The following is a 24800-nucleotide window of genomic DNA, read 5'->3' as shown; positions in this document are numbered from 1 at the left end:
AGAAACAATGTGGGGCCCACTGTATTTTAAGGCGTCGGTGTAGCTAAGTTAGCTACATGTATGTGTAGCTACACTTCTCTCTCTCTCTCTCTCTCTCTCTCTCTCTCTCTCTCTCTCTCTCTCTCTATATATATATATATATATATATATATATATATATATATATATATATATATATCTTCTATGGCGGTCGGGACCACTAGTAAAAACATGTGATTATTTATTTGTTAGTGTTGTTATTATTATTATTACTATTATTGTTATTATTACTATTTGAGGGGAGGGGGTGGTTAGGACCTCGTCGCCTTGAATGGTTTGCATCACAGAAACAATGTGGGGCCCACTGTATTTTAAGGCGTCGGTATAGCTAAGTTAGCTACACATACGTATGTGTAGCTACACTTCTCTCTCTCTCTCTCTCTCTCTCTCTCTCTCTCTCTCTCTCTCTCTCTCTGTATATATATATATATATATATATATATATATATATATATATATATATATATATCTTCAAAGGCGGTCGGGACCACTGGTAAAAACATGTGATTATTTATTTATTATTGTTGTTATTATTATTACTATTATTATTATTATTATTATTATTATTATTATTTGAGAGGGGGGCGGTTGGTTAGGACCTCGTCGCCTTCAAAAATGTATACCTATTTTGCACTGCCGGCGAATGTGCAACAGCCGGGAAAAATCATATTGCTTGTAGGGGTGTTCATTATTCGGTTATAACCGAACCGAATTGATTCCGTAGGTTCGGTTCGGTTTTTTTCCTTTTCGGTTCGGTTTCAGGCTTCTTTTTTTTTGGAAATTCGATTATTCGGTTTCGGTTTCGGTTATCTCAAAAAAAATTCGGTTAACCGAAATAACTGAAATTTTGATAAAAACCATTATTATTATTTTTTAAAAAGTGCTATATGGGCACTCCGTAGGATGATCAAAACCATCCATTTGATTGATCACAACTTAATTAGGATGTGCTCAAAAAATCATTTCGATTGGATGATCCTAGCCCTCCGATCGAAACCGAGATTTTGTTATTTTTCCCTCTTTTTCTCACACAATTCGGTTAACCGAAATAACTGAAATTTTGATAAAAACCATTTTTTTTATAAAAAAAAAAGTGCTATATGGGCTCTCCACAGGATGATCAAAACCGTCCATTTGATTGATCACAACTTAATTAGGGTATGCTCAAAAAATCATTTCGATTGTATGATCCTAGCCCTCCGATCGAAACCAAGATTTTGTTTTTTTCCCACTTTTTCTCACACTATTCGGTTAACTGAAATAACCGAATTTTTTATCGGTTCGGTTTCGGTTACCGAAATTTGATAACCAAAATTATTTCGGTTATCAAATTTCGGTTATTTCGGTTCGGTTATAACCGAATAACCAGCCCTAATTGCTTGTAGGGTGTAATTTGTTGAATTCGTTGTATGTTAAAATCTCAGCCAAGTTTAGCCTTGGATACTTAATGGTATTTAATCCATGGAGTGTCAGCCGGTGAGAAACTCCAGCCTCTTTAAACTTGTCCTGCCCTCGGAATAGGGCACAGATATAATGGCATTTTCTGCAAATTAACTCGATGCATTTACATTGTTTTTTTTTTTTTTTGAATGGTGATGCAATTACATTGTTTGATACTTTGATCCATCTTCTTTAGTAAGAAAGCATAATCCTGTCACCAAATACACCTCATAATAAAATGTATACAATAATGGCAGCAATCTTAGTCACTGCAAGTAGACATCTAGGTCTTACTGAGTTGACCCACTAGAAGAAAATGAAACAGCATTAAAACAAGGATAGCTTTAAAGCATGGATATCAAAGAGTAATACAAAGAGAGTTAACTTAAAATGACAAGATGTAATCTACCAATCTTTCTAACGACTCTTGGGAAGAACCTCCTTTCCTTAAAGAACTCTCTACATTTTCCTTCAGAACCTTAACCCTCTCCCTCATCTCCTCCCCTTCTTTCTCCACCATCAACCTTCTTATTGCCCTTTCTATCTCCCCTCTTTCCAACCCATTCTCCAGTTCAAGTCCTACCCTCCAAACATGACTCACATACCTAGCATTCACCCTTTGGTCTCCAAAAGAAGGCCAACAAAGCATTGGGACCCCTTCACATATGCTCTCCAATGTAGAATTCCAACCACAGTGGGTCCAGAACCCTCCCACTGAAGGGTGGGCCAGCACTTCTTGCTGGGGTGCCCACTTCACCACACAACCCCTTCCCCTTGTCTTCTCTTCGAACCCTTCGGGCAATTCGGCCCAGTCCAAGCCGCGGATCGAGTCGGGTCTAATCACCCACAAAAAAGGTTGGTCACTATTGGCTAAGCCCCATGCTGTCTCCACCAATTCTTGTTTCTCCATGTCTGCTATGCTTCCAAAGCTCACATATATAACTGAGCCAGGCACTTGGTTATCTAGCCAGGCAATGCAAGTAGAGTCTTGTGTTAACAAGCTGTTGGAGGAGCCAGATGAGTATTTATGTAGGGGGCCGACTGTGAAAGTTTGAATTGAAAATTCTTGTTGAATTTTTGTTAATATAGTTTGCTCAAGGCAGTCTAAGGAGTTCAAAATCAGTCCCGAAGACGCCAGTGTTTGACTGATCATGAGAGGTATCAATTGATCAAAATCATCGGAGTTATTCGTCTCGATTGTTGGAAGGTCCTTGACTCTGAGGGGCGGAAGTTCAGACACTGGTACTTTCGATTGAGGATCTGATAAGAAAAACTCATGAATTATGAATTGAAGACAGGAAATTTGATGAGAATATCTCCTTATTTCTCAAAGAACCCAAAAATAATGAGGATTATGAATTCACCAATCTTAAAATGCGCAACTCTATGAAATGTATGTGATGAGGAGTGCAAGAAACTGAAATGGTAGCCTGAAACATTTGTTTCCTTTTGCTCGGTGAGAAGAAATTACTATTGAAAGGCAGGATTAATAATTCAGTGAATGAAGGTAGAAATAATAATTCAGTGATTGAAAGTTTGACCTTAATCTTCTAGTGAGCCCATCATAGATGGGTCATGCCTTAAAAATCATAAAATTTAATTAGACACACTTCCTTATCTTAGGAGATTTTTCCACTAAATGTGATTGCCAAGAATTTTTTGTTCTTTTTTTTTTTTCCTTTCTCTTCCATGGATTTTTTATTTTTTGAAAATCAAAATTTTTTCCTGTTTTCAAGAAAAATTGGAAACCTTCTTACACCTGGAGTTTTTAATGGGATATTATTTTCATAGAATTTGTTTCCATTATTTTCCCTGACAGAATCGTATTGGTTTTACATTAATAGTAGGCCTAGCAACATTTTACTCTGTACAAGAAAAATTAAAAGGGCATTTGCTGTAACTGACAGGTCTAATATTCTGCATGTGTTCTGTCTTATCTCCAAGCCAAACTGGTCCAAAGTGAAAAGTCTTGGAGCAAAGAAAGTGAGTGCATTGACCAAGTATGGTAACACATTCTTTTTTTCTTCCCTATGTTTTAGTGGAGTGCGAGGCTGGAGGCCCACTATGATAGTCCTCTTACTTTGGATCTCTTGAAGCCTAAGTGCTTATTTGGCTACCTTGAAAAATATTCGTGGAATATTTGTTTATCTAATGTAAGAGGGGGCAGAGAGAGAGAGAGAGAAATCCTATATTGTTAAACAGGGAAATTTTTTTTCTTTGTTTCACAGCCCTATGTCCCCACCCCCTCACCAGCCCTCTCACCCCTTCCTAAGTGGACCATTGTGTACTTGGACAGCAAAATTCTTTATGTATGCATGAAAGTGAACCATTGCTTGCATAAAGACTTTTGTTGTCCATGAACACGACAAAAAAATGCACATTATTTGACATTTGGGTGAAATGATTGGCATGATTTGTTGGACCATAGAAGTTCCAAACAAGGCTTAGCAAATGGACGGTTCAGATAAATTATGGGCGAGACCCACTATGCCAAAGTAGGCACACCCCATTGTAATAGAATGAGGTCATACCTTACTAATGCATTGTTTTATTTCTATAAACATAGATTCCCCTTTTGCCGATGTAAAATAAGACGTGGTAACCATGAAATTTTTTTCATGATAAATTAGTTTCTCTAAGTCTCGGGAAAGAGCGTAGGGTCTAGGGTGGGCGGGAGGAGGAGTGGCTTGAGGGGCACGAATGAGTAGAGTGTAAGAAATGGCTAAAAACGAGGAAAAATGGTCTAGGGTGGGCGGGAGGAGGAGTGGCTTGAGGGGCACGAATGAGTAGAGGGTAAGAAATGGCTAAAAACGAGGAAAAATTCAATCTCATTTTGGCTGGAGTTTTATGTCTCCTTGTTTTTCAGGCTTTTCTTATACTCTCCTCAATCAGTCCCTATTTTTGTCACCTTTACGTATCAGCTTCTTGTTCTTAGATTTGACAAAAGATTCTTTTACTGTCAAACATGATTGCCCCTCCACTTGAAAAGCTTTAAGGTCTTTTTCATCCGCCAAAGGTTGAAGCCCATAACTCTTATTGTCATGGTGAACAATGAAGACATTCTCTCTTCCCTTATGAGTGGAATCCTTGTCAAATTGCCAAGGTCTCCCCATTTAAAAGATGGCAAGTATCCATATTGATAACATCACAAAGAACTTCATCTTTAAAAACACCAATTTTAAAAGGAATATGACAACGTTCGGTTACCTTTTCTCGTTACCCTTGGAAATCCAACCGAGCTTATAGGGAATAGGATGCTTCTCTGTCTTTAACTTCAGTTTCTTCACCATGTCCTTTGACACGTAATTCTCCATGCTACCTCCATCAATGATGACGTTGCAAACCCTTTATTTGACCATACACTTGCATCTGAAGATATTGTTGCGTTTTGTAGACGTACTCCTCTACTTTTGATGTGCACATAGCATGATGTATCACCAATAATCGTCCGGGAGCTCAAGAAGTAGGAATGGGATCTTTTGTATCTTGTCCCTCTTCTTCAGTTTCTTCATGTTCTTCACCAACAACTAGATTTGTCATACGCCAGTCACCTTGGGGACACTGATTGGATTTGTGACCCACTTGGTTGCACTTGTAGCATATGATCCGCTGCTCAAACTGTGACTCATACGGATCTCGCCGTGAAATTTGGGTTGTTGCCGAAGTAGATGAAATATTTTCACGTCCTCTTCCTCGTGTCGGGAGTGCTTTGGTAGACTTGTTTATCCCAACAGGAAGATTCAAAACCGCATTTTCTTTCGCCATAGAAATCGTCGTTTGCGGTGTCTCTACCACGGCTTGACTCTCATAAAAATCTCTTTGGGACGAACGGTTGAGCATGGTCTCAACTTGTTCCGCCATCTTTACTGCCTCAGACAACATCCAAATCGGGTGGGAAGCAATTTGATCATAGATTAACTGATGAAGACTGCCTTTGTAGCGTGCCACTCGTTGTGTCTCAGTCTCTAAATATCGTTTCTGGACGATAACCGATAGAACTCTTCCATATAATCTCGAACTGATCTACTACCTTGGCGACAATTTTGGTACTGCTGAAAGAGTACCTGATCATAATCAATGGGAAGAAATCTCTCGCGAAGGATTTGACGCATCCGTGCCTACATCCAGATTGGTCGCTTTCCCATCCTTGTATGTGAGAGTTGTAGGTGCTCCCACCTTGTCGAAGCGGCTCCCTTAAGTTTGATGACCACACGTTTTGTCTTTTTCTCCTCGGAAACTTCCATGTAGTTGAAAAATCTCTCGACCGCCGCAAGCCAATCAAGAAATTCTTCGATGTGGAGTTGGCCATTAAATTCGGGCAAATCCATCTTAATACAGTATTCACGATCACGGGCCATGGTTTGCGGAACCCGACCACGCGCATGCCTCGGATGGATGATTTCCTCGAATTTCTCCTCGCTAGAGTAATCATCGTCAGGAAATACGTATCTCTTGTGCGGGGACGTTGAACTCGATTTAGAGCGTGAGCATCCCGTTGCCAATCTCCGTCGTCGATTTAGGGTAGCGCGCGCTCAATAGGATTCAACCGTGTCAATTGTTCCGCCATTTGATTAACAATAGCTTGTAGAACATTGAACATCTCTACCGCCACAGTCGATTGATTTTCTCATTCTCCGTGGGAAGCCATGGAAAGTAGCATGGCTTTGATACCACCTTGCGTAGCCGAAAGCGCGAAGAACGAGTCGGGGATTGATTGTGGTCGACCTCCGATCGGGCAAACCTTCGAATCCACGAAGGGCTTTCGTCGAATCCAAGAAGAACAAAATAACACAAGAAGAAAACTTCCCTTTAATTTTCAGCCAAAAAGTAAAATCGCTATTGCATTCACGGATGGTATAAGTAGGGGTGGACATGGGTCGGGTCGGTTCGGTTCTGCCCCAAACCCAGAGCCGAACCGATCCTTGTCGGTTCCCAAATTTGGGAACCGGAACCGGAACTGGACCATGGTTCCACGGAACCGAACCGAACCGGAACCGAACAATATTTGTTCGGTTTGGTTCGGTTCTGGGTTTACCCATTTTTTTCCTCTTTTTTTTTTTTTGTTTAGTGACTACAATTTCAATGGAATCTCCCAAAACATAGTAGCACTAGCACACATAGATAAGCTAGCCTTAATTCTTCTACAAACAGGAATAATAATTATTTTTAATAAAGGTTAGGACCTAAGCAGTAAGCATTATCACAATCTGACAATAGGCATTGGAGTAGATCTATGGGATGTTAAGAGTGAAGGGGTGATTTTATTCGTCGGGGAGGGAATATAGGGAATATCACTGCGCTTTCATATTTGCTTTTTTTTTAATATTTATAATTTAATATATATGTGAACCGGTTCGGTTCGGTTATCGGTTCCAAGACTCCAAACCCAGAACCGAACCGGCTAATGTCGGTTCCCAAAATTTGGAACCGGAACCGAACCATCAAAGACTAGACCCGAACCGAACCATATAGGCCGGTTCGATTCGGTTCTTCGGGTTAGACCCGACCCATGTCCACCCCTAGTTACAAGAGATGACTCGAATATACTACATTAAAATTCAAAGAAAAAGGCAACATGCCTTATATTTTTTGCCCAAACTACCTAATAGCTAGATATAAAAAAGGAACCTATAAATAATTCTACCACAAGAAGGAAATAAATAATATAAAGAAAGGAAGTATCAGGAACATGACTACAAAAAAAAAAAAAAAAGGAAACCCACTTTATGTCTTGGGAAAGTTTCTATCCCTTGCAATCGGGAGAGATGTGGCCACGTCATTTTTCCTTTTTTAAAAAGATATAAGGAAGAGATACAAGTAAGCTAGTGGTACAGCTAACCATGATAGAAAACAAAAAGCAAACAGACAAAGATGATAAGTTTTCTGACCATTACCACTGAGTATCTTTTGACTCCACCTTAAAGGCTCTTAAGTCTTTTGGATACCCTTAAAATAAGGTAGTATTTGCAAATAAGGTTATTTTAAGTTGACTCCATTTGCAAGCTCCTTTTCTTTCGACCTAAAATGAGCGTAAAAGAAACTTTACGGCTATTTTCACTTTAAAATGGGTGTAAAAATTGTTTTACGCCCATGTTTAACTATACCATCTTAAAGTTAAGTATTAGAATAGGGGAATTGATATTTCCGCTCTCCTTTTAGACCAATCCACTCCAAGTTTGAGTGAATATTCAAAACATAGGCGAATTGATATTTCCGCTCCACTTTTAGACCAATCCACTCCAAGTGGATTGGATTGGTCTAAAAGTGGAGCGGAAATATCAGCTCCCTAGAATAATTATCACCTTATATAAAACTGAGGTTATTTCTTCTCAGCAAAAATATAATCAACATTTGCAAATGATGATTAATAGCCTTATATGCAAATATTTTCAAGAGGCTATCCAAAGATATCTTTAAACACACACGGAAAAAAAAAAAAAAAAAAAGCACTACAGAGATATCTGTATAGGAGATTGTTACACACCTTTGATGGGAAGGTAACCCTTTTGCTGGAGAAGTGGGAACTTGGCGAAGGCAACAAAACAAGATGCCGGGCTAGTTCGTAAGACGATTCTTGGGATCTTCAAATGGTTTGCAACAGATTGTGTGAAATGAATGGCTGCATCGGAGATGATACATACGATCGAATCTCGCTTATTCTCTGATAGAATTCGAACCAAGCAATCTCGAAAGGGAGCTTCACACCTGATGTTTAGGGCCACAAGAAGGGCCATAAAGTCCTTGGCGGAGGCCTCTTGTAGGCCATCCGAGATGGGTTCAAAGCTGAAGTTGGGATAGTTGGAAGGGTTAGGAGAGTTGAACTGTGTGTGAATTATGGTGATGGAGAAGCCTTTGGAATGGAGAAGGGTGGCTAGTTGAAGCATAGGGTTTATATGGCCTTGAAATGGGCATGGGAAAAACACTATGCGGCGCCCTTTCTCTTGCTGAGCTTGCCTTTCTCCTCCTTCACTTGCCATTGTGTTGGGTTGAGTTTGCAATGGAAATGGGTCGAACTTGCTTTTCAACTGTAGACAGAGGTTAGACTATATAATAAGGGATTTGCTAGCCAATTTCGCGTAAAGCCATTTTGTGGCTGGCTTTTGCATGTGAGCACAGCTAAATAGGTTGACTTTTTAGCATATTTTGTCTTGTTCATTTGATTCATAAAAGGCGGCTGTTCTCCACAAAGATGCCTGTTTTGCGCCTATAATTTCAGTCTTTTGGAATTGAGCCACCCTACCAAAGGAGACTAGAGCAGCTATTTGAGATTAACCATATATTTCTTATATGGGGAAGTGTTTCTGGTCAGCCGACTGGATGACATTATCTAGTCCGCCAGCCAGAAACACAGCGAGCCCACATTATTTGGATGGTCCAAAGCATTCATTTGAGAGGCCCTGACATCAGGACATAGATAGGGTGTTCCCAAAAAATAAGGTCCACATGATCATCCTAACCCTTCGATTTGGGGAGGTGAAAAATGGACAGATTTGTGGAGTTTTATACCCATTTATTTTAACCTCCACAAATCGAAGGGTTAGGATGATCCTATGGAGATGATTTTTTTGGCACACCCTATCTATGGCAGGGCCTATCAAATGAGTGGTTTACATCACCCAAACAACATGGGCCACCCTATTTCTAGTCCACCGACTAGATAAATTTATCTAGTCAACCATCTAGAAACACTTTTCCCTTCTTATATATGTAATAAGGGAATTGCTAGCGTCCATCACAAAAGGCTTTTGGCGGCTGGTCTGTCGCAAGTCAGACCAGCCACCTTGTGAATGAAGAAAACAGCTTTTGTCTTCATTCACGAGGTAATGTTTTTAATTTTTGGGGTAAGGGGTTTTCTAACATATTTTTCTTGTATCATGAAGGGTATATTAGAGGCAAGGTTTTTATGCCCTTGTATCGTTTATTCTTATCATTGAAATTGTAGGTGCCTCCCTGGGTTCCTAAATAAATTCCAGGTTTAAATAAAGTTGATTTATAATTATCTATCATATCTAAATACCATTGTTTTGATAGCACATAAACAATTAGGCATCGGAAATAGCACTTTGGCGGAGAGAACATTTTTGGGAATAGAAGAAAAAGGGGACAGTTGAATGAATTTAATGCATGAAAATAAATTATGCATTATTCGAAATCTTAATGACGGCAACCATATATGATTTGATTTGACTATTTCAAATTTTAGCTTGATAGCATGAGGAATTATACTGTGCCTGACCGTGAAGTAGCGTCAAGGTGGTACTTTAAAAGTACCAACCTTGATATTTGATCGAACAGCAGCCCACTTTTTCCATCAGCAGCCTCTTAAAAAGTGGGCTGCTGTTCGATCAAATATCAAGGGCGGTACCTTTTTTACGGTACTTGACAGCCGGGCATCATATAAAAACTCAGCATCGCATTTGTAATCTAATAGGAACCAGAGTCTCCTCGAGCAAGTAACTAGTGACTGGATAAAATCTCACTGATCCTATACTATATAGCAAGATGACATTCTCTCCCGTTCTTTCTCTCTTGCAAGATAAAATCTCACAGATCCTGTACTAAGGCATTCACTTAAATTAAGTTTCTCCTCCTTTCTCTTCCCAGCTACCTCTAGATACTTGCTGCTGCAACCCCACTCTAATTTACAAAAGAACGGCCGCCTCAGACCAAAACCTTCCACTCTCCCTCATGTGCCGACTGGATAAAAACTCAGGCACATATACTTATTGGAACACAAAGAAGGGCACACTATTATCAAAATCGTGATAGAAACCAAAAAAGCAAGGATTTGTAAACGAAATCCTAAAAATAGCACAGTTGCGATTTTTGAAAACCCAAGATTTGCTTTTGGACTTAAGGGTAAAACAATTGACAGAATAACATTTGCTCCCCTTTCACGAAAATTAAAAATTGAAGTGGGGCAAAGAGTAATTATGGAACCCCCCCGGGTGCCTCTGCCCTTGTTCAGACTTCAACTTTGCAATAACTCTACCGATCACAATTAACAATATCCAAATGACTATTTATGAATGTTTAGATGTCAAACTTCTGTTTACTATCTAGAATCATTAATCCTTCTATATGAACAAGAATGAAAAACACAAGCCTGTGGTTATATATGCAATCTCTAATGCAACAGCCGCCAGTCATGAAATGCTTTTCTGCGAGAGTCCCTATCATGAAAAAAACAGTAGCCTTTAGTTTTCAGATACCGAGGAATCATTCTTGATTGTGAAATGTCATGGGATACTGAGTAGTGTGAGGATTAGATGATTTTATAATAGACTCTGTTCAATTAATCTTTCTGAAACTTAGGGGCCGTTTGGATACGCGGATTTTAGAAACCAAGTTTTTAGTTTGAAAACAGTGTAAAAGAGGGTTAGAGACAAGAGAAACCAGGTAACTTTTCTCCCTTCTTTCCCTCAACAAGAGAGTAGAAGATCCTCCCATTTTTCTGGTTTTAGAAATCTCAGGTTGCAGGAGAGATTTTTAAAACCTGATTTTCTTGCTTAAAATCCAAGAAACGCTGCCAGGACAGCACATAGCAGCCTGATCATGAACCCTCTTTTACACTGATTTCAAACTAAAATCCTGGTTTTTAAAATCCGCGTATCCAAACGGCCCCTTAGTATATCTAGCCATGCAATGTAAAATGCATTTACGATTCAGAGTTTTATTGAAATTAAAAACTAGTGGGCTTATTTATTCGATTTCGGGAATTTTAGATTGAAGGTAAATTCTAGAGAACTATAAATGACGTAATTTGTAGAATTGGAAGTATGCAAAATTCATAGTCAAGTTTAGCCTTGCATACTTATGGTACTTGTTCCCATGGGATGCAGTGCTGTCATGTGCTATTCCGTGTTCTCGAGTTGGGGCGTGACATCCTCCTTCAATATTGCATTGGCCCGGTGAGAAACTGCAGTCTCTTTAAACTTGACCTGGCCCGAAATAGGCCATAGAGATAATGGCATTTTCTGCAAACAATAAACTCTTAGAGTAGACGCATTTTCATCTTGGGATCCATCGTTTTTAGTGAGAGAACATAGTCCTGTTTCCAAAGACCCCTTATAATAAAATACAATAATGGCCACAATCACAGTCACTACAGAGACTTACATCTAGGCCTTATCTGAGTTCACCCACTATAAGAAGAAAATAAACAGCATTAAAACAAGGATATCAAAGAGTACGACAAAGAGACTGGTAAACTTAAAATGACAAGATGTAATCCACCAATCTTTCTAAGGACTCTTGGGAAGAACCTCCTTTCCTTATAGAACTCTCTGCATTTTCCTTCAGAACCTTGACCCTCTTCCTCATTTCCTCCCCTTCTTTCTCTACCATCAACCTTCTTATTGCCCTTTCTATCTCCCCTCTTTCCAACCCATTCTCCAGTTCAAGTCCTACCCTCCAAACATGACTCAGATACCTTGCATTTACCCTTTGGTCTCCAAAAGAAGGCCAACAAAGCATTGGGACCCCTTCACATATGCTCTCCAATGTAGAATTCCAACCACAGTGAGTCCAGAACCCTCCCACTGCAGGGTGGGCCAGCACTTCTTGTTGTGGTGCCCACTTCACCACACAACCCCTCCCCCTTGTCTTCTCTTCGAACCCTTCAGGCAATTCGACGCAGTCCAAGCCCCCGACTGAACCGGGTCGAATCACCCACAAAAAAGGTTGGTCACTATTTGCTAAGCCCCATGCTGTCTCTACCAATTCTTGTTTCTCCATGTCTGCTAAGCTTCCAAAGCTCACATAGATAACTGAACCATGCACTTGGTTATCTAGCCAGGCAATGCAGCTTGGGTCTTGTGTTAACAAGCTGTTGGAGGAGCCAGGTGAGTATTTATGTAGGGGGCCTACTGGGAAAGTTGGAATTGAAAAATCTTGTTGAATTTGTGTTAATGAAGTTCGCTCAAGGTAGTCTAAGGAGTTCAAAATCAGTCCTGAAGATGCCAGTGTTTCACTGATCATATGAGGTATCAATTGATCAAATTCTTCGGAGGAGTTCTTCGTGTCTATCGTCGGAATGTCCTTGACTCTGAGGGGCGGAAGTTCGGACACTGGGACTTTCGATTGAGGATCTGATAAGAAAAAATAGTGAAATATGAATTGATGACAGGAAATTAACTTGATGAACACATCTCATTATTTCTCAAAGAAAGCAAAAGTAATGAGGAATATGAATTCACCATTGTTAAAATTCACAAGTCTTTGATGTGTATGTGATCAGCAGTGCAAGAAACTGAAATTATAGCCAGAAGTTTTATCCTTTTGCTTGGTAAGAAGAAATTACTTTTGAAAGGTAGGACTAATGATTCAGTCATTGAAAGTTTGAGCTTAATCTTCTAGTGAGCCCAGCATATATAGATGTGTATGTGATCAGCAGTGCAAGAAACTGAAATTATAGCCAGAAGTTTTATCCTTTTGCTTGGTAAGAAGAAATTACTTTTGAAAGGTAGGACTAATAATTCAGTCATTGAAAGTTTGAGCTTAATCTTCTAGTGAGCCCAGCATATATAGATGGGTCATACCTTGAAAATGATATAATCCAATTAGACACTAAATGTGATTGCCAACAAGTTTTTTTGGGAAATGATTTCAGCACTTCGATGTTTTGATAAACATGCGCTCCACATGTTTGTCGTGTAGTATTTAAAGGGCTTTAAGAGCTTTTGGAGAACCATAATATTCCTCTCACAGCCCTTTAAATACTACACGACAAAAATTGGAGCGCATGTTTATCAAAACGTTGGAGCGCAAAAATCATTTCCCTTTTCTTTTTGTTTCTATTCTTTTTCTTTCTTTTCTTCTGGGTGTTTTTTGTAGTCCTTGCTTTAGACCTCTTGAAGCCTAATTAAGTGCTTGTACCCTGAAAAAAAGAAAAGGGAAATGATAAATGCGCCCCTTTTCATTACTAGGTGTCCGAAGTGATAAAAAGGAGCGCATTTATCATTTCCCAAAAAAATTCTGGATTTATCTAATGTAAGAGAGGGCGGAGAGAGAGAGAGAGAGAGAGAGTAAACAAAAATCCTATTTTAAACAGAGGCTTTTTCTTTCTTTGTTTACCATCCCTACCACTCACCAGCCCTCTCACCCCTCACACATTGTGTAAACAATATTCTGTGAATTATTTTTTAATTATTTTTTCATGGTTGCCAAACATGCCCTAAGAGTCATGCCTGTCATGCCAATCATGCAATCATATGTGTTGTCCCAGACTCCCAGTTGAAAGTGAACCATTGCTTTTTTTTAAAGTGGACCATCGTGTACTTGGACGACAGAAGTCTTGACGCATGCATATCAAAGTGAAACTTTGCTTGCGTAAAGACTTTTGTTTGTCTATGCTATCTTATGGGCGAGACCCCATGTGCCAAAGTAGGCACACCCTATTGTTAGAGAATGAGGTGGTACGCTACTTATGCATTGTTTTATTTCTATAAACAAAGGGAAATGATTGCAGCACTCCATTGTTTTTATAAGATGTGTGCAGCATGTTGTCCTTAAGTATTTAAAGGACATATTATAAGAGCTTTATGAGAAATGTAAAATTCATCTGACAGTCCTTTAAATGCTGGACGATAAGATGATCAGCGCATCTTATCAAAACACTGGAATTTTGATATCTTTTCCCTAAATAAAGATTCCCCTTTTGCTGATGTAAAAGAAAAAGGAAATTTTACTAATTTAGGCCATGTCTGGCAATCGTGAAATTTTTTCATGATAAATTAGTTTCTCTAAGTGGGGAGAGAGAGAGGGTAGGGTGGGCGGGGAGGAGAGGCTTAGAGTGGCACGAATGAGTAGAGGGTAAGGAAAAAAAAAAAAGGGTAGCTCAGTGCACTAGTCTCCCGCCATTGCAGGCCTGGGAGGGCTAGATGTACGCAACCTTACTCCTGCTCTGCAAAGAAGCTATTTCCGTGACTCGAACCCGTGACCACCTGGTCACAATGGAGCAACCTTCCGAGTAGAGGGTAAGAAGTGGCTACAAAATAAAGAAAAAGCCAATCTCATTTTGGGTGGAATTTTTTGTTTCCATGGTTTTTCGGCTTTTTTTACCCTCTCCTCACTCGGTCCCACTCGTGTCTATCCCTTTCCTCCGGTCCCTCACCATTGCATAAGCTAATATTCCCGGAAAAAAAAATTCATGGTCGCCAAACGTGCCTTCAGAGTTTAGCCTCTAGCTTAAATTGGTCAAGGCTTTGTTCTTCTGCCTTGAGCTTTGAGGTTCAATCCCAGCTTACCATTACACTAAAAAACAGAAAATTTGCTGTTCTTGTTGTTTTTCATTATGAAAAGATAAGGAAGAGATAGAAGTAAGCTAGTGGTACAAGCTAAGCGTGATAGAAAACAAAAAAAACAAACAGACAAACAGACAGAGATGATAGGTTTTCTGACCATTACCACCGAGTATCTTTTGACTCCATCTTAAAGGCTCTTGACTCTTGAGTCTTTTGTGTACCATTCAAATAAGGTCGTATTTGCAAATAAGGTTAGGGGAGTGATTCCCCACCACCAACCCCCCCCCCCCCACCCCCCCACCCCCCCACCACTCTCTTACAGTTTTCGTTCACTTTTATGCTTTTGGACGGTTGCTTCTCCACACCTTCATAAAAGTCAACGAAAACTGTTAGAGGGAGGGGAGGGGGGGTGGGGGGGGGATAGCCATCAGAGGGGGTGGAAATATCACTGCCCTAAGGTTGTTTTAAGTTGATCTATTTGCAAGCTCTTTTCATTCGACCCAAAATGGGAATAAAAGAAACTTTACGCCTATTTTCACTTAAGGTTCCCTATCTTTCGATCTAAAAATGCACGTAAAATTTGTTTTATGTTCATTTTTTACAACATAAAACAAATTTTACATCAATTTTTGGTGGAAATATCACTGCCCTAAGGTTATTTTAAGTTGATCTATTTGCAAAGCTCTTTTCATTCGACCCAAAATGGGAATAAAAGAAACTTTATGCCTATTTTCACTTAGGGTTCCGTATCTTTCGATCTAAAAATGCACGTAAAATTTGTTTTATGTTCATTTTTTACTAACATAAAACAAATTTTACATCAATTTTTATGTAGTCTTAAAGATGGGTGTAAAATTTGTTTTGCACCCATGTTTAACTATACCATCTTAAGGTTAAGTAATAGAATCATTATAACCACTATATATAAGTGAGATTATTTCTTCGGAACAAAAATATAAGGAAAAAATACAGTTACACCCCCTAAACTATCTGACACAAATAGTGATAACCTTGTAGTTTCAAACTCATCAACTACACCCCCTATATTAATAGCCTCAAATGCAAATAATTTCAAAAGTGTATCAAAAGATATCCAAAACCAAAGAAAAGACCAACGAGAGATCTGTATAGGAGATTGATACACACCTTTGATGGGAAGGTAACCCTTTTGCCGGAGAAGCGGGAAGTTGGCGAAGGCAATGAAACAAGACGGCGGGCTAGGTCGTAAGACGATTCTTGGGAGCTTCAAATGGTTTGCAACAGCTTGTGTGAAATGCATGATGGCATCCGAGATGATACATACGATCGAATCTCGCTTATTCTCCGATAAAATTCGAGCCAAGCAATCTCGAAAGGGCGCTTCACACCTGATGTTAAGGGCTATAAGAAGGGCCATAAAGTCCTTGGTGGAGGTCTCTTGTATGCCATCCGAGATGGGTTCAAAGCTGAAGTTGGGAAAGTTGGAAGGGTTGGGAGAGTTGAACTGTGTGTGAATTATGGTGATGGAGAAGCCTTTGGAGTGGAGAAGAGTGGCTAGTTGAAGCATAGGGTTCATATGGCCTTGTAATGGACATGGGAAAAACACTATGCGGCGCCCTTTCTCTTCATGAACTTGCCTTTCTCCTCCTTCTCTTGTCATTGATCGAATTTGGGCTCTCAGTTTGCAATGGAAATGGGTCAAACTTGCTTTTCAACACTGGCCAGAGGTTACACTATATATTACAAACTAGTTAGCCAGAGATTGGACTATAGAAGGATGAAATTGATAGCATCATAATTGCAGAAAGGACATTAATTAGTAGGTTGTAAATATCGTTTCCTTCGTGTCTGTACACAAACATATGAATAGAAAAAAGACAAAGAAGTTGATTTATATATAATTGCATAAATTCAGTCTTTTGTAACTGGGCCAGCCTACCAATGGAGTGCAGAAAACTTATATGCGATCAACTGTGTATTCCTCATATACACAATAAATAATGTTTTAAATTTGGGGGGTAGGGGGGTTTTCTAAAATATTTTTCTTATATCATGCAGGGTTAGAGACAAGGTTTTCATGTCGTCTTGTATCGTTTACTCCGGGTTCCTAGATAAAGTCTGGGTTCCGGGGTATAAAATGTGGTTCCCTAGTGGTTTCGGGGTAGAAGATGTGCTTCCCTAGTAGTTCCGGGGTAGAAAATGTGGTTTCCTAATGGTTCCGGAGTATAAATTGTGGTTCCCTAGTGGTTCTGAGGCATAAAATGTGGTTCCCTAGTGGTTCAGGGGTATAAGATGTGGTTCACTAGTGGTTCCGAGGTATAAGATGTGGTTCCCTAGTGGTTCCGGGGTAAGGAAGCACATTTTCTACCCCGGAACCACTAGAGAATCACATTTTCTACCCTGAAACCACTAGGGAACCACATTTCTACCCTGGAACCACTAGGGAACCACATTTTATACTCCGGAACCACATTTTATACCCTTGAACCACTAGGGAACCACATTTTATACTCTGAAACCACTAGGGAACCACATTTTATACCTCGGAACCACTAGGGAACCACATTTTATACCCTGAAACTACTAGGGAACCACATCTTATACCCCAGAACCACTAGGGAACCACATCTTATACCCCAAAACCACTAGGGAACCACATTTTATACCCCAGACTTCCGAATGGAACCAGTAATTTGGTTACGTATACTGACTTCCATTCGGAAGTCCAAAGTTTTGTTCGGACTTCCGATAGAAACCAGTAGAATAGGGATAATTCCAAGGATTTTTATCTTTAAATTGAGTAATAATTTCAAGGATAATAGGGATATACGTTGTAATCTTAGTGTCATGCAGGCAACCATAAATTGAAGCTTGGTTTTGATGTTTTAGAATCCAAAAATGCAAAGAAAATGGATTTATCATAAAAATGGGGAAAACAACAAAATTCAGTTTTAAGCTCAAAATCCATTTTCTTTGCATTTTATAACACTGCTTCGATAAGTTTATCATGAATAAACCCTCATAAATACGAAACCCTGTTGTAAATGGCAACCTTCAAAATCCTTCAATGGAGTTTTCCACGTTAGAAAAGCCTTGAGGAAGAAGAAGGTGGTAGGTGAGAAGGTAATAAGTGCATAGGGATAGGCGCAAAAGGGTGGAGGGAAAAAAGATGTAGGAGGAGTATATTTGTCCTAAAAGCCATCTTCTCTCACCAGACAAAATCATTTTTATAAATTTTAAATCACTACCCTTTATTCACAATTTCGACAAAACTTTGCATTTTTTTAATAATTTTTCGTTTTTTTTTTTTTTTTCGGTGTAGAAACAATCGGTCAAGGATATGATGGAAATGCAAATAAACAAAGAAGTTAAAACACCGAGGGCATCTTTGGCATCCATTAAAAAAATGGAATATTTGTTTACAAAAGGTGAGAGAAGGGTAGAGAAAGCTGCTGAGGACAGCAGGTGATGGTGCTGGTAAACAAAGAGAAAAAAATCTTGTTTAAATGGGATATTATTTTCCATGGAATTTGTTTAGATTATTTTCCCTTGAATCGTTTTGGCTATACATTAATAGTAGGCCTAGCAACATTTTACTCTTTACAAGAATAATTAAATGGGCATGTGCTGTAACTGACAGGTCAAATATTCTGTATGTGTTTTGTCTTATCTGCAAGCCAAACTGCAAAGTGACAAAAGTCTTGGGAGCACAGAAAGTGAGTACATTGACCAAGTATAGTAGAGCAAATTCTCTTTTGTCTCCCCTGGACTGGAGTGCAAGACTGGAGACCCACTATGATAGTCCTCTTACTTGGATCTCTTGAAGCCTAAGTGCTTGTTTGGCTACCTTAAAATAAAATTCCTGGAATATTCGTTTATCTAATGTGAGAGAGGGCAAAGAGCTGTGTGTGTGTGTGAGAGAGAGAGATTTGATGGGGTGGCGAACAGAGCATGGAAAACAGAGTAAGCAAAAATCCTATTTTAAACAGGGAATTTATTTTCTTTTTTACCAACCCTATCACGGCCCTATGTACCACCTAGGGCTGCAACAGGGTCGGGTTGGGTCAGGTTTTTCAAAACCCTAGCCCAACCCTAGATCCCATTATCTCGGTCCTGACCCGCCCTAACCTTGAGTAAGGGCCGAAAAACCTCAACCCATTGCCTGCCTTACAGGGCTCAGTGCTGGCCCTGGCCCGCCCTAATTGGCCCTGATTGGGCATTGCCGGGCCGGGCCGGGCCTAATTGACCCTAGTGCAAATACATGTTAAGAGTGCCAAAAATAAAGCAACCACTTATCATATAGAACAAAATGATCAATAAAGAGAGAAAGATAACAAAATAAGACAATATGAATTCAACAACATGACGGGCAACAGAGACAATTAATAATAATAATCTAAACAAACATCAATCCAAGATAATAGAAAACATTAGCAAAAGAAACATGCACAGATGGTTCAATTCTATAATTGAAAACTTAGGGTCGGGCCGGGTCAGGGTACCCGAGGTATTAACCCAGAACCCGACCTGAGTCAGAGTCTAAAAAAATGAACCCTGACCCGCCCTCAGGGTTGGAAAATCCATCCCTGACCTTGTTCGGGCTCAAGGCGGGTCAGGGCTTACAGGGCCAAACTTGCACCCCTAGTACCACGCACTCACCAGTCCTCCCTCCACCCGTGTAAAAAAAAAATATTCTGTGAATTTTTTTTCGTGGTTGCCAATGCCAAACATGGCCTAAAGTCATGCCAATCATGCAATCATACCATCTAAATATCTAATAATGTGTTTTCCCAGTCGAAAGTGAACCATTGCCTCTTTTTTTAAGTGGAACATGTATACTTGACCACAGAAGTCTTTAGGCATGCATGAAAGTGAACTATCATAAGGACTTTTGTTGTCCATGTAAACCACACAAAAAATTCACATTATTTGACATTAGGCCTATCAAAAGGACCGATTATATAAATTATGGGCGAGACCCACTGTGCCAAAGTAGGCACACATCATTGTAATAGAATGCGGTCGTGGGGTACTAAAGCATTGTTTTATTTCTATAAACATAGATTATCCTTTTACCAATGTAAAAAAAAGAAGGAAATTTTACTAATTTAGGCCATGTATGGCAACCATGAAATTTTTTTTCATGATAAAAAATTAGTTTCTCCAAGTGGGGAGAGTCAAGAGAGGGTAGGTTGGGTTGGAGGAGAAGCTTGAGTGGCACGAATGAGTAGAGGATAAGAAGTGGCTAAAAAATAAGGAAAAAATCAATCTCATTTTGGGTGAAGATTTTTGTTTCCTAGTTTTCAAGCTTTCTTACCCTCTCCTCACTTAGTCCCTCTCGTATCTATCCCTTTCCCACCATCTCTCACCCATTGGGTAAGGTAATATCCTTGGAAAAAAAATAAAAATTCATGGTAGCCAAACATGCCTTTAGAGTTGAGCCTCTAGCTCAATTGATCAAGGCTTTGTTCTTCAACCTTGAGGTTCAATTTCAGCTTGCCAATACAATAAAAACAGAAAATTTTGCTATTTTTTTGTTTTTCATTTTTTTAAAAAGATAAGTAAGATATAGAAGTAAAGTAGTGGTACAAGCTAAGCATCATAGAAAACAAAACCCAAACAGATACAGATGAAAATTCTCTGACCATTACCACTGAGTATCTTTTGACTCCATCCTAATGGCTCCAAGTCTTTCGGATACCATTAAAATAAGGTGGTATTTGCAAATAAGGTTATTTTATGCGAGAAATTATATGATGCCCGACCGTGAAGTCCTGTCAAGGTGGTTGATGGTACTCCATCAGAGGTACCACCCTTGATATTTGATCCAACAGCAGCCTCTTAAAAAGTGGTCTGCTGTTGGATCAAATATCGAGGGTAGTGCCGATTTGATGGTACTTCGCAGTCGGACATTATATAAAAACTCATTTTATGCAAATAATGTCAAAGGGTATCTAAAGATTAGTTAAACACGAAAAAAACACAGTATAGGAGATTTATACACACCTTTGATGGGAAGGAAACCCTTTTGCTGGAGAAGCGGGAACTTGGCAAAGGCAAGGAAACGAGAGGCAGGGCTAGTTCGTAAGACGATTCTTGGGAGCTCAAGTGAAGTGCATGACAGCATCAGAGATGATACATGCGATCGAATCTCGCTTACTCTCCGATAGAATTCGAGCCAAGCAATCTCGAAACGGCGCTTCACACCTGATGTTAAGAGCCACAAGAAGGGTCATAAAGTCCTTGGCGGAGGCCTCTTGTAGGCCATCCGAGATGGGTTCAAAGCTGAAGTTGGTATAGTTGGAAGGGATAGGAGAGTTGAACTACGTGTGAATTATGGTGATGGAGAAGCCTTTGGAGTGGAGAAGGGTGGCTAGTTGAAGCATAGGGTTTATATGGCCTTGTAATGGGCATGGGAAAAACACTATGCGACGCCCTTTCTCTTGCTGAACTTGCCTTTCTCCTCCTTCTCTTGCCATTGAATTGGGTTCTAAGTTTGTAAATGGAAATGGGTGAAGCTTGCTTTTCAACTCTGGCAGAGGTTTTTTTTTTTTTTTGAAGGATAATGAATCATTCATATGAAAAAAGTCAAGTAAACCAAAGGGTCCCTGTCACGGGGAGGAAGTCGAATAATTCTAAATCCGATCTCAACACTCCATACTTAGCCAATCTAAATGCTTCCTTTACATTGTAGAAAGAAGTGGGAGAGTCCCCAAGTCACATCAAAATCTGATGTGGTCCTGATAGAGGAACGATAGATCGAATAGGATTTACAGCATTCAACAACACGAGTTGAAGGAACTAGAAAAAAAAATACAGACCAAACGAACTCACTGATTTCATTCTCTTCACAGACAATTACCATTCACTTGTTGTTAGGATTAACTAGAATCACAAGACTGAAATTCAATGAAAACTTGCATTCTAAATCTCAGAGTTGCAAATCAGAAATTAAAATTTCCAGGCACTCCAAGATTCCAAAAAGTGGTGAAATGAGCACACCTCTTCCCTATTTATAGGTGAGGGGTTGGGGGCCCTTGGGTACCACCAAATGGTCTAACTGGCTACCATTTGGAAGTTTAGGATTGGTGGAAATAGATCTCTGATCTGAAGTTATGAGGAATTGACAAGTGTCCCTCCAAGTGGGTCAAGTGCATGTGCTCCTCTTGATAAGGTGACATCTGTCCATACCCTTCCCTTTTTAACCCCACAAACTTATCCAAATTGCACCCCTAACCTCAATACAAAATGCCACTCAACATTACACAATTACAACACATGCCTAATATGCAATCTATGTACAAAATGCCACACAGATATTCCCCTTGCCTCCCAACCTAGTCCACATCAAGATCTCATCAATCCAGCAAGAGAAATGCCAAGGATGCTTACCTCTACCATTCAACCACCTAATAACGTTGAGGGAACCCCCCTCAACAATAACCTTCGATAAGTCATAAGGAGCCAACAATTTAATACCCTGAAGAGCCGCCTAACTTTAGCTTCGCTAGAGTCACAAATCCCTAAGGGTCCAGAGAAAGCCCAAAGAGTGTCTCTAAACTCGTTCCTAAGAAGGCCACCCACTCCTGCAGGGCCAGGATTCCCCAAACTTGAACCATCAAAATTAAGCTTGAGGAAACCGAAGGAGGGGGAGACCATTTTGGAGACACACGCGTAGATTGACTTCCACCTAAGCACACCTCTTTCCGTGTCAAAGGTCTAAGGCGGAAACAAAGGTAAAAGACGGAAGAGACCTCACCCAAGAGATTGTTAAAGTGATAGCCTTAACAAATATGAAGGCAGTACTCTTAACAAAACCCTTGAAGATTCTAGCATTCCTTTCCTTCCACAATACCCAAAGGGAAGCTAGTAAAACCACATTTCATAATATTTTTCCTTTCCTCTTCCAAGGGACCAAGGATCAAGAGTTTACGTGTTGGGCTAAACGGGTTACAAAAACCCATGAAATGCCAAATCTACATAGGACTCTATGCCAAACCTCCCTTGCAAATGTGCAGTTTAGACCATATAATAATGGGTGGAAATGAAAGCATCAAAGTTGCAGAAAGGACATTAATTAGTAGGTTATAAATATCGTTTCCTTTGTGTCTGTATGCAAACATGTGAATAGAAAAACGGCCAAGAAGTTGGTTTATAATTGCATAAATTTAGTCTTTTGGAATTGGGCAAGACTACCAAAGGAGTCCAGAAGAGTTATATGCAACCAATCGTGCATTCCTTATATACGCAATAAATAATGTCTTTAATTTTGAGGGTAAAGGGGATTTCTGACATATTTTTCTCATATCATGAAGGGTTAGTGGCAAGGTTTTTATGTCCTCCACTTGTATCGTTTACTTCGGGTTCCTTAAAAAATTCAGGGTTCCTTAAAAAATTCAGGGCTTAAGAAAAGTTGATTAATAATTATCTAGGTATCATATCGACATACATTGTTTTGATAATACATAAACAATTAGGCATCGGAAGTGGCAATTTGGCAGAGAACATTTATTTTTTTGGAACAGAAGAAAAAGGGCACAGTTGAATGAATTATTAGGGGTGTCAACGGATCCACTTCGAATCGGATCCACCTATGTCACAGTCACGATCCATTCAAATTTCTTATCGGTCGGGTCGGATTTGGATTGTTCTTTGGATCTTACTTTCCACGTCACGATCACGATCCATTTTAAATCGGACCGTCCATCGGAGTGTCCTAATATGTCTTACTAAGATTAGTACACAAATTAATATAGGCCTTTGTACGGTGGAGGTCCCACCCGTGATATTTGATCCAATAGCAGCTTCTCAAAAAGTGAGCTCCTGTTGGATCAAATATCAATGGTGGTACCTCCACCGTATAGTTGTAAGGCCTTACACCATATAAAAACTCCAAAAGGAAAACTCTGTGATAAAAACCGGGCAGTGATAAATTCACCCCGTTCTATTACAATATTCACCCCCTATATTTCAAAATTCACTGTAAAGCCCACACCATAGGATGATCCAAACCGTCCATTTGATGGGCCATAATGTATATAGGTTGTGCCCCAAAAATCACTTCCATAGGATGATCCTTGCCGTCCGATCTATCGAGGTTTGATTATATTTAGTTTCTCTATAGATCAGAGGGCTAGGATCATACTATGGAAATGATTTTTGGGGCACGACCTATTTTCATTGTTGTTTGGATCATCCTACGGTGTGGAATGTACAGTCCATTTTGAAGTATAGGGGGTGAATTTATCACCGCCCTAAAAACCCATTGAGTTGCTTACATCCAAATAATTGATAATAAAGTTTTACCCATTACTCAGGCTGAAATCCTTAGATAAATTATCAGCCGCAGACATTTATTTTTTCACAGTACCTTAGACCCTCTAAAAGTCCAAGAACTGGATCATTCCATCATAACCACTAGAAAAAATAGGTGACAGACTTAAAAAATGTGACTAAAAACATATACAGATTCTAAAATACTAAGAATATAATAGAAACCAAAAATATAGCAGGGGTTTTTTGTGCTTACTGCTCAGGGAAAGTGGGAAGGCAAGGTTACGGCAATGGCGAGGGTGAGGGCAATGAGTAGCGAGTTAATGTGATAGTGTCATTAGAGTGGCTGGTTAGGGTTACCAAAAGGAAGATGAGATGAGATGTTTGTTCAGCAAATGAGCAAGGGTTACTTATACGGGAAGGAAGAGGAGATTTATTTCGAAAAGAAGAGGAGATTTCTACGTTCAATAATGATGGAAAGTTGGAAACCAATAACTATTAGAAAGATTTGGGCTAGTTTGACGAGAATTCCCCCACTTATTAACATTGATGTTATAATGATTTTGACTTTTGAGGGTATTTTTGTAAGATGATTTTGGATTGTGAGTGTCCCTAAGGACTTTTGAAGCATGCCCGGATCCGATCCGAAAATTTTCGGATCGTATGATTGGGAATCCAAAATATGCCCATGGAGCCTCTTGGTATGCTTATATCCCATTCACTAAAGTTCGGATTCGGATGGTCCATCGGACCGTCTGGATCCATTGACACCCCTATGAATATTGCATTATACGAATTCTTTATTGCATCCAGGTATGAATTGAT

At 39.6% G+C, this 24800-nt stretch overlaps 2 protein-coding genes across 3 annotated transcripts; both read right to left on the bottom strand.

The window, feature by feature from the left end:
* Positions 1–1691: 1691 nt before the first annotated feature.
* Positions 1692–8697, bottom strand: LOC143880004 (UDP-glycosyltransferase 76B1-like). Its single transcript, XM_077382752.1, has 2 exons — positions 7964–8697; positions 1692–2739 (listed from the first exon to the last, which is right to left on the bottom strand). The coding sequence occupies exons 1-2, from the start codon at positions 8454–8456 to the stop codon at positions 1865–1867; spliced, it is 1368 nt and encodes a 455-aa protein (XP_077238867.1). The 5' UTR covers positions 8457–8697; the 3' UTR covers positions 1692–1864.
* Positions 8698–11531: 2834 nt separating this feature from the next.
* LOC143880003 (UDP-glycosyltransferase 76B1-like) lies at positions 11532–21489 on the bottom strand. 2 transcript variants are annotated; one of them, XM_077382751.1, is made up of 3 exons: positions 20709–21489; positions 15870–16419; positions 11532–12569 (listed from the first exon to the last, which is right to left on the bottom strand). In XM_077382751.1, the coding sequence occupies exons 2-3, from the start codon at positions 16360–16362 to the stop codon at positions 11692–11694; spliced, it is 1371 nt and encodes a 456-aa protein (XP_077238866.1). In that variant the 5' UTR covers positions 16363–16419; positions 20709–21489; the 3' UTR covers positions 11532–11691. The 2 variants fall into 2 exon arrangements, with proteins under 2 accessions (XP_077238866.1, XP_077238864.1); XM_077382749.1 differs by having other exon boundaries at positions 15870–16435; positions 20709–21488.
* Between the last annotated feature and the right edge of the window lie 3311 nt (positions 21490–24800).

This window comes from Tasmannia lanceolata, unplaced genomic scaffold, assembly GCF_043159265.1.
Source record: "Tasmannia lanceolata isolate RefF3 unplaced genomic scaffold, GAP_Taslan_0.1 ptg000006l, whole genome shotgun sequence".
NCBI classification, from domain to species: Eukaryota; Viridiplantae; Streptophyta; class Magnoliopsida; order Canellales; family Winteraceae; genus Tasmannia; species Tasmannia lanceolata.
The sequence above is the reverse complement of the archived record's forward strand: the minus strand, read 5'-3'. Positions and strand labels throughout refer to the sequence as shown.